Genomic DNA, 10693 nt, shown 5'->3' with positions numbered 1-10693 from the left:
ATGTGAGCAAGTGTAAAGTGATGCACATTGGTGCCAAAAATCCTAATTACTCATGCAAACTAATGGGATCAGAGCTAGCAGTGACTGATGAGGAAAGAGATCTTGGAGTAAACAGTTCGATGAAGGTGTTGACACAGTGTGCATCCACTGTAAAGAAGGCCAAAGCACATTAGGAATAATAACAAATGGTATCAAAAATAGAGATGCCAATATCGTAATGGTCTTTTATAAATCCACATCTGGAATATTGTGCACAGTTCTGGTCACTCTCAGAAAGGATATAGTGGAGCTGAAGAGGGTTCAGAGGAGGGCAACTAAGATGATCAAGGGGTGGGAGCAGCTTCCCTATAAAGTAAGGTTGTGACATTTGGGACTTTTTAGTCTAGAAAGGAGGCGAATGAGAGGAGACATGATTGAGGTGTACAAAATTATGCATGGTGTGGATAAAGTGGACAAGAAGCTATTTTCCCTCTTCCAAAATATTTAACCAGAAGTTAACCAGTGAAGTTGAATCTTGGAATAATCAGGACATATAAAAGGATTTTTTTTTACACAACACATAATTAAACTTTAGAATTTGCTAGCATGAGTTGTGGTGCTGGTTACCAACCTGGTTGGCTTCAAAAAAAGTCTTGGACCAATTCACGGAAGTCATGGGAAACAGTGGCTATTAAACTTGATGGCAGTGTGACTGCCTCTGAAGGCTACTTGCTGAGTGACTAAGATGGTTCCTTGTGCAGTATAAGAGACTGCTGGACTGCATGGAAAAGGGGTCTGATCCAGCGGGGTAGTGCTTGCTTTTATGCCTCTCGCAAGGACATGCTCCACTGTTACAAGTGCAGCACCATGAAGCCATGGCCCTCTCCCAGTCTCCTCCATTCTCATTTCCCCATTAGTGGGCCATCCACACCAAGACACATATCACCAGACACTTTGTGCCCTGCCATATTCTCCCTATTTGTTTCTACATTTTAACCTTATAGACACGGATAAATTTGATGAACTGGGCTTGAGCTGGGAATGGGTGCCACATCCTCATTTGTGTGCTCTTTGAGGAGCAAGAGCAATCTACAACAAAGTAGTCCCATCATTCTTTTGCAAGGGATGGTGGTTCATACTGGCTGGTTCCTTGATAAGGAGGTTGGCTAGAATGGAGTGCACCATGATCCTTCATGTTTTTTAGCTTGGCATTGTGCACAGCCATGGATCAAGGTGAGTTTGTTCCCAGCAACCTCACAATCACCTTTAGTGATGTGAATATTCCACCAGTAATTTGGGGGGAGGTGGCAGTGCCTATCACTGAAGTGATAGTTGAGGAAACCCATGACGGGAATACTGTGATGCCTAAAACTGTGCCTTTAACTACTGTAGGAATGTTGTGAAGTGGACCTTTAGGTAACTAAAAGCATGGTGATGGTGTCTTTCTGCCCAGCTGGCTGTCATTGAGGAGAATGTGTGCATCATTGCTTCATGCTTGATCCTACACAACATCTGTGAATGTGCAGGTCACACAGTATCATGTTACCTGGATGCTGGAACTGCACCCACTTTTGTGGCAAAGTACCAGCACAGGGTCCATCACCATATTGATGTGGAGCACATTATTCAGGAAGCTCTTGGAGATCTGATCTGGGCATGTCATTGGGTTGCTGTCTAGTGGCCAGTAGTTGAGCACAACTTAAAGGATAGTTCATTATTATCCACTTTTCAGGCTTGAAGGCTGTGTTATGCAATGTCAAGTTATAGCCTTGACATTCAAATTTGCACTATGTCTGTTTTTTCTGGCCCATTGACTTTGCATTCCAATAGTCCACCCACACGACTTTCCCACAACAAATTGTTTCTAGGCAAGCAGGTATCTCAGATTTTGTTACTCTATTTCTGAACTTTTGGTGCCTTCCTACTTGAAGGTCATGCCTTCCTAGCTTTTTTTTTTACATGTTGCATATTGTTCTACCATTTTATCATTTATACTTACTACAGTTGCAATGCATTCAAGGCCAGTGTTCTGTGGGGATTGGAAACACGTCTCCACAGTAAAGTATTCTGGACTGAATGACTGACCATGACCTCACTTGTATGATTGCTAAGAGTCACCTGGCTGAATTTTATTCTAGCTGATCACCCTAACCTTTCAACCACAGAGCCACTCCAGTTAGTGATGACCTGGTGATGATTTTTCTTCTGCTCCCTCTCCACCTCTTTTCCCTTGTGTGTTTAGCTGTGGGTAGGAACTGGCCTGTGAAAATTGTGGCCAAATGTGCTGTGTTGCCTCAAAGTAAAACTGCTTGGAAAACAAACAGAAGACCAGGATTTGGGAACTGATGTTTTCTGTGAAGGCTCTATAACCTTGGATGGCCATATTGTGCCATGCTTGGGGTGACTCTGGCATTGTTAACTAGTTCAGTAGACATCTGATATCTATAATCTTGTTTCAATAACTATTATAACATACATACATACATACATAAAAATACAGTGATATGTAAGGAATTCTAAAAAAAGCAGTTAATGGTACATTGCCTCCCAAACACACTTAGGGCTGATGAGCAAGGTGACAGATGCATGGTTTCATTTGTCTTTGTTACTTACATATGTACCATTTTATGGACACTGGGGAAAGGGAGAACATTAGGAAAAACACGACTGTATGACCAGATATAGAAATCTCTGGCTCCACTGGGGTGGCTTATGTGGCCTCCACTTCCTTACTGGTTCTGTACCATGTAGAAAATCCAGAAAAACCAGAGATCCAGAGGAGCTATTGCACATCCCTCCCCCATGTTAATAGACTCTGTGATTGGGCCAATGTGCATTACTTATGTACTGAATTCCACAAGATGCAGGACATGGGCAGTGTAGTGCCCCAAACTGAAGGCAGGGCTGCATAGAGTGCTCTGTCTTAACTCCAGTCTGACTCTTTCATCCAGTCCTGAAGGGCAGCTTAAGTAGAACTATGCCAGGACTAACTGGGCTGTAGGGTTTTCCATTACTGAGTATAACACCATTGTATCATTCATACCATGCAGTAGAATGTTGCTTCTGCTCTTCAGAGTTGCTCTCTGATATTTGGATGGGGGAGACTTCACCCTACCCTACCTTACCCACAGGACATACAGCAATGGTTTGAACTTGGGATCCTCCGCACAAAAGGAAGGATCTCTCTCTCTCAGCTATGGTTTGCAGTGTGTGTGTGTGAAGACATACCAGACTACCCTGGTTCAGAATAACACATTGGAATCCATTCTACTGAAATCTCTTGGTAGCTAAAATATAGCTATCCCTGCTTATAGCAATACACATACATGAACACCAAACAGCAGTGTGCTTTGTTCTGCAGCTTTTAAACAGGCTTGAGTGCAGGAATCAAATGCAGTGAGTCATGTAACTTGCAAACTTATCCTTATAAAGAAGGCTGGGTTGCAACACGAGAAAGTAAGTCATTATTAGCTGCCAGATTTCCTCTAAGAAAGCACTGGGAAAGCAAAGTTCATCTTTCTTTGAACCAATGTTTATTCCAAGTCTAGGAGATGGCACTGGCAAAACAAAAAAAGAAATAACACAGCAAAAAAGACACCCAAAGAGCTTTTACAGAAAATACTGTTTTATTCAGATGTTGTCTCCGTTATTTAGTTACCTTGACCCAGCAAATCTCAATGGATTATCTGTCTCTATACAAGCAATTTTGTACCTACAAAGGTTGAAGACTGCTAATGGTTACAAGAGAGGGGATGTATATTCCCAAGTCAAGCATTTCAGAGAAGCTTATCAGAAAAATACTATTGTTTTGTTGCTCACTGTATGCTTAAAATTTTAAATAACTCAAACAAAATAAATCGAATACTGTTCATTTTATGTAGCTTATCTGTTACAATCTGAGGTTCTCGAAGATTCACTTGGAAATTATTTTTGTATAATTATGTAAAATAAATTCAGTAACACATGCAAGCCTCTCCATGCACACACTTTCCTTAATGTGTCTCAAATCTCTTGCTTCCAGATTTGCTGGACAAATTGTATCCTCTCTGGGCCAATGCATTTAAAGGCCACTCAATTGGAGGAATTGGTCACCTGACTCACCCTTTCTTAGATAGGTAAGAATGGGAAGCATGTTAGCTTACTTTATGTACCAGCAGGCATTTCCAAAGTATTGCTGATTAGAAAAGTAGTTTGGGCTTAGATTTGACCCATGGAGTTTCCATTTCTTCTTTTGCATTTGATTTCTATTATATTCAATATATAAATTTAGTTTTTAATAATTTTAACTCATTTCTCATTCAAAGTAGTCCTAAAGCACACTATTATTACTACCAAGTTATTTTATCAAGCACAATTCTATGAGCGTAGAGTTTTAAAGAGAATCACACAATAGTGAACAGTTTTAATCATGGTTTACATATCACGTATCATGGGCCAAGCCCTTATTATCATATATGGTGTTAAATTGTGACAGTGTATGTACCTTCAGCATACTGTACTGTTTAAACTCAGTTTTTTGTGCTAACCATGGATTACTGCAATTTGTGATCATAATCCCAGTCTGGATCTACTCCCTCATTTGGGAAACTAAATGGTGTGAAATTCAGTGTAGACCTATGTCAGACCTTATATCAGGCATAGCAACAAATCCCTCGCTGTGCACTCCATAAGTTAATAGGGTGGGAACACAGGGTACTATTACCACAGCCAATGATGCACTCCCTCAGGGACTCCACCACAGTATTGAACTGAACCATGCTGTGCTAAGCCATGGCATCATTGGCCAATGCAGCCCTGGCCATGTGTGCCTTCCCCAGATGGCAGGTCAGCGCTGCAAAAGCTGCTGTCCTTGGCTTCAGAGGTTGGGCTTTCATTATATTTTTCTTCTCCTTCCTTCCCCAAACAGTAAGGGTGGCCTTACTGTTCATTTCCACTTGGATGGAAATGAAACCATAGCTATGCCTACCTGCCATGCTTAAGGTCCTTACTTAAAAAGCTGGTGGCTATATGTGCAAAACATCTTAAGCTTAGTCAGTTTAACCAATGTTGGATTTCTTTTGTAGGGGAGTTAGTGAGTTATGGGAATCTAGTCCACTTGGTCAGTTCTGTTTATTGGATGATCCCAGTGGCTATCAATCTCTGAAAGGAGGGAAAGGAGCAGTTGTGCTGATGTGGAGGCTGCTAACAAACTGCACCAGAACTACCTGCCTGCAGGTGGGGTGACATCCTCTGTGAAGATGCTGCCAGAAAGAATCATGAATTAGAGGAGAGGGAGTTGTAATCCCCCGGGATCCTATTTTTGATCCATCCATCAGAAACTGCAGTATCCCGGGCTGGGGATGGTTTCATGAGATAGTAACAGTAAACGAGCATGTCCTGGACCAGAGACTTGTATGCACCTTGAGGATGTAACTACTCCACTCAACCAATGACATGTTATCCAGTGAATACAGCAGCAAAGGGAAGCTGTTGCTATGAGAAAGGGTTGTGCAATGGTAGAGGGACCAGCACCAAAAGGGATCATGCCCCACCTTGACATGGCTCAGCTGTGGGAAGTTTGCTAATACCCAGATACCTTCCAGATGAGGCTGCTTCTTCAAGGAGACCTGGAAAGGAATGTTTGGCTGCCTGTCAGGGGAGCTGGGTTGTGTCAGTGGTGATGTGTTAATGCTGATATAAGCAGTGGCAAACCACTGGTAGCATAACTCTACTGTTCATGAGCATAGTTTACTGGCCCATCACAGCAGCATGGGAGAGGCTATCACCCTGTCTGCACTCTCCACAAGGCTTAGATGATATAGGTGTGGGCTGAACTGCTACTAAAGGGGAAAAGGGAAGGACTGGCTGGCAGGGTCAGGTTTAAAATGGTGGGAAGCTTTAGCGGCTTTGTTTGGAAAGTGCCAACAGAGATTAAACTGTAGAGCAGGTGGGGCATGCTGCCTGAGGAATTCTGGGAGTTGAATTCCACACGTCTTCAAGTTGTTGAGGTTGAGAAACACCGCTGTAGAGATTCTGTCTGGCAAGTGCAACAACTGAACTTGGCAAGAATGCCAACTATAAGAAACCCTTGATGTGGTAGGAAAGGACCCTCTTTGAATAGAAAGTGTGAATGCATGTGGAAACAAAGCATATTTTAATCAATAATGAGGGTCATGTGAGCCATTCAGGAGAGCTTAATTTATGGAGACTTTTGGGTATGATATTGTAATTTCATACCCCAAACTGTAACTTCTTACAGTTTGAAGAAGTGAAAAAAAAATATGAAATTTGGAGAGGCCCCTTTAGACCCAGAGACCCTAAACTGTAACTTGCTTAGCTTATGCCTAAATCTGGCATCCCAGCAGGCTGCTGTAGGGACAGTAAGAAAGTGGTAACTGCTGGCTCCCATATGGTACTTTCTGCAAGGGTTCAGCGCACAGCAATGGAACATTGGCAAAGGGCCATCTCCGGCTTACTAGAATGGGGTAAATTCTTGGCCCAGTATTCTCCACATCCTCCCGCTGCTCTTCTTCCAGCTCCTCACAGTTCAGTAGCAGATATGGCCCATGAAGCTGGCATGCCAGGAAATTAAAAAAAAGAAAAAAAACATGTCAAGCTGTAGCAACTTGGAGAAAAGACCTGCCACTAGAGAGCAGCACAGCAGTTCCACAGAGTACCATGTACCCCAGCAGAATACTCCCCCAGTGACCACACTGGGTCAGGCAGGGCAGCAAGTAGGGTCTTGTCACCTGGGGCAAACATGGATTCCGTGCCCATTTTGGCGCCCCCCCCGCACTCATTTTGGCGCCCCACCAGCGTGGTGCCCGGGGCACATGCCCTGGTTGCCCCTCTTAGTTGCGGCCCTGGGGTCAGGTAGGTGAAAAGCAAGCAGGACTGCCCCAAAGAGAATGCTACAGGGAGGGAAGGAAGAGGTTGGAAGGGGGCACAGTCGAAGATAACAGAAGCACATGGAAAGTGCCAAGCTCTATGAGCACCTGTAGTATGGCACAGAGAAGTATTTGTCCTCTAGGGACAATTTCATGGCTGGGCTGCATGAAGGGCTGCTTGAGTCATTGTTGCCTGGAGTGGCAATCTGGAAAAAAGGAGAGACTTCAGTGGTCCCACCCTCAACTGTTGGAGGAAGGCATAGCAGAGAACCTATACAAGGCAGCAGAGAAACCAGCATGAACCATACATAATCCATGAACTTCAAGCAGGGGATAATGGGCCCTGGGTCTCATGAGTGGCTCCTGCAACAACCCAAAGGGCAACGTCACAGAAGAGGCTGCTCAGGGATACGCCAGCTCCTTGTCATACCTGGGGCTCCTTGCCAAAACACCTGGCCAGTATCGTTGCCATTCCAGAACACCTGATGGGAGCCCTGACTACAATTTGATCTGGCTTAATTTTACACTATTACAGCATGGGAGAGGCACAATTTAGGTTGCTTTCAGCAAATCCTGCTTTTTATACGTTTCAGGAAGGTTCAGCAACCTTAATTCCATACATGTAAAATGGAACATTACAGAACCCAGAATCTGATGATGGAGCTGATACACAGGTCTGGCATGGGGGTGAGCGCAAAAACAATTCCTCCTTTTTCTTACAGTAAAAATAGCAAGCTAGGACAGCTCCTAATAAAATCTTTTCTCCGGTGACTCTATAGTTATTGCTAGCAATTCACAACGCCTAACACCGCAGACCAGCTTATGGGAGCTACCGAACACTTGGGAGTCAAGAAACCAGGCGCTTACAGGCGCGAAGGAGGCGGCGTTGGTTTTTGTCCCGGTAAGGGTAAGGCTCTCTTTGATCATTCATAACCTACTAGACCATTCATAATCTACTAGACCATAAAAGGAAACGGCTGTAAAGCACCTTGCAGAACTAATCCCGGTATTGTGGGGGGCTGATAATAAACAGGAAGAGATGGTAACAGCGAGCGGTAAAAGGGTGAAGAATACAGACTGAGGGAAAACGAGACCTGATAAACTGGCTTTGCCTTTGGAACTCACCACGCCACGCAACTTTCGCTACCTGCCTTGAACTCCATTGCAGGTCCCCGCCGGGTCGAGTTCCCCGGCAGCTGCCGACACACACCGACACAACAGCCTTCGGCAAGCGCGAGCCTGACGAGCAAGAAAGCCGGAGCGGAGAGCAGGTGGGCCTCTAACGAAGCTCTCCTCTCCTAGGTCCCCGTTGGCCAACAGCTCGGCGATGCCGCGGAACTCTGGGCCAGCACCTCCTCTTTATTGGACGAGAGGCTTGTCAATCCGCCCCCGTACACACCCGACTCGCCTGCTTGCGGCTTCTAAGGGGCGGCTGAGGAGCGGCGGCTGCTGCGAGCTGCGTGAGGCAGCGCGGCGGCGAAGAAAGTTTTGCAACACTTGGGCACCTGACATCGCATCTCTCTCCTCGTGCGCACTCTGGAGTAAGGCTGACCGAGGGAAGCAGCCCAGCCTGGGAGCGGACAAAGCTTTGGAGGCAAAGTTTCTGCTTCTCCCGTTGGTTTTTATTTGAATGGTTCCAGCGGGGAGATCCCAGCAGACAAGTCAAGCTCTCGCCCTCCGGCTTTGCTTTTGAGTGGGTGAGAAATGTTCCTTGTCTGCGGAACAGGTCACGATGTAGATGGAAATTCGCTTCCTTGAGGATGGACCCTCTTCCCTGTTTGCAGAAAGTGAGGGGAGGGTATTAATTACGCACCTATTTATTGACTTTCTTGCCGCCGCCGCTCTTCTCCCACCCTCTTCTTCTACTGTACCGGAGCACCAGGTTTCGTTGGAGCTATATGGAGGGATCTCAGAATGGTTTGCAACAGGAAAACCAAAACTTTAGTGTCCACATGCGTGATTCTCAGTGGAATGACTAACATCATCTGCTTGCTCTACGTGGGCTGGGTAACCAACTACATTGCCACGGTTTCTGTGAAAGTTCAGGAGCCGATCTCGGAGAAAAAGTTAGAGGAAGACAAAGGAGACACTCTAAGGATTATAGAAAGGCTGGACCATTTGGAAAGTGTCATCAAGCAGCACATCCAAGGTACTCTCTCGCTTCCGCAGTCCCGCGTCTCTCCTTCGGCAGATCCTCTTTTTCTTCCCTATTTCCCAGGTCTCCCCCAACCCCCTTTTTTAAAACAAGCCTGGCACGGGTTCCATTTATCTGGATCATGGGTGTTTTTGAGGTCATATTCCTGCTGCCATAGGCGGGATGGTGGACTCTGGTCCGAGGGGAGGATGTGGTGGGGGGGTAGTCAAGAGAAAAGAGATTTGTTTAGGAGAAGAATCGGGAGCTTTGTTAAGACGGCTCTCCTTGATCGGGCGAAAGTTCCCGCTGCTTGGCTGCCTCCCCTCTCAGCTAGCCGCTTGGTGCCGCCGGGTAGGCTGCCTGGCTGGCTGGAGCGAGAAGCCGAGCTGGTAGGGGGCAGCGCCCACCGCTTGCTTCCTTCCTCCGCTGCTTGATAATATTGCCGCCGCCAGTTCTGAAGATTACAGAGGGGCTTGGCTTGAAGCCTTGGATGAGCGAACGGGCGGCAGGCAGTTTCTGGAGGAGGCTGTTTAGTGGTGCCCCCCTCCCCTTTCCCGCCTTTTCCCGGGAGCCGGCGACTGCGAAGAAGCGGCAGATGCCTTCCAGCCAGAAGCTCTGCCTGTGGCTGTGGGTAATCTGGCACTTGACAGCACCGGCAGGCAGTTTCGCCCGAGGGAGCGAAGAGGATGGGGAGCCTTGCTCGATCAGGAGTCCGATCCTGTGGGGGTCTAGCCCGATTCGCGGCGCCCGATTCGCAGCATCGCCTCAACCGGTGGGTTGGGCTTTCGCTGCGACCGTTGCTGTAAAAAGCCTGCTCTCGAGCCTGTTGAAGTTGCCCTGGCAAGGAGATATTGGGAGATCTTCTCTGGGAGGATCTGCAGGAATCGGTGGCATCCGATTAGCATCGGATCCTAGTTCCATTCCCCCATCACTTCGGGTTGTGCTATGGCTATTTTTCTCTGTCGCGTTCACGCCCCCACCCCCCTCCCCATCGCTGCTCCTGAGAGCTTGGCCTAGTTGTGTTAATTGCCTTTATATATCGATTGCAATTTATTTCGGCGTTTTGTTTCCTTCTGCTCTGATCGGGAAGATCGCTTGGGAAGACAATCTGAGATTATTCTCAATCTGTGTAATGGCATTTTAATTTTGTTGCTGTTTGACTGCTTCTCCCTTAGAAAGGGATGTTGAGTTGGGGAAGGATAGGAAATATAATTTCCTTTGCCAGATGTGGTTCTGGACCTACGTCCTCTCTTTTGCTTCTTAATATGCTATTAGCCTCTTAATATATTATTGATTACAGAAGGCATAATATATATTCTTTGTTTACCTCTTTGATGGAGAGGCGGTGGGAACCACATGCCTTCCAAATGATTTAAGGGCTCATGGCCAAGTAGGAGTTAAATTATTTCTGTCTTCCCCTCCCCCATTCATTTTCCTTATGGATTTCCTGGAGGGGAAGCCCTTGGCATGTTTTCAGATTCTACAGTGCTTTTGTTTCTCAATATTTTACACAGTTTTAATCAGATAAAGAGACCATGTTCCATTATTAGGTGTGCAGAGTTTTGTCAGTTGGGCAATCCCAATGGGCATGTCCATCCTGAGTTTTGGAATTGTGAAGTCTAGGGGAAAAAAAGGTCTATTCTTAAAATTAAGGAATGTTTGATAACTTCAATTAGCAGCCACTTGGGCTGATGTCCTGCAGTATTCATCTCCT

General features: G+C 45.9%; 1 protein-coding gene across 2 annotated transcripts in view; it reads left to right on the top strand.

The window, feature by feature from the left end:
- The first annotated feature begins 8265 nt into the window (after positions 1 to 8265).
- Positions 8266 to 10693, top strand: part of GALNT18 (polypeptide N-acetylgalactosaminyltransferase 18) — a 299862-nt gene continuing 297434 nt past the window's right edge. For both annotated transcript variants that reach the window (XM_063289471.1, XM_063289470.1), the window contains exon 1: positions 8266 to 8994. In XM_063289471.1, the coding sequence (XP_063145541.1) occupies positions 8760 to 8994 (235 nt within the window). In that variant the 5' untranslated portion in view covers positions 8266 to 8759. The remainder of the gene's footprint in view (positions 8995 to 10693) is intronic.

The sequence above is a fragment of the Candoia aspera genome, chromosome 1 (assembly GCF_035149785.1).
Source record: "Candoia aspera isolate rCanAsp1 chromosome 1, rCanAsp1.hap2, whole genome shotgun sequence".
Taxonomy (NCBI): Eukaryota; Metazoa; Chordata; class Lepidosauria; order Squamata; family Boidae; genus Candoia; species Candoia aspera.
This window is presented reverse-complemented; position numbering and strand designations above follow the sequence as displayed.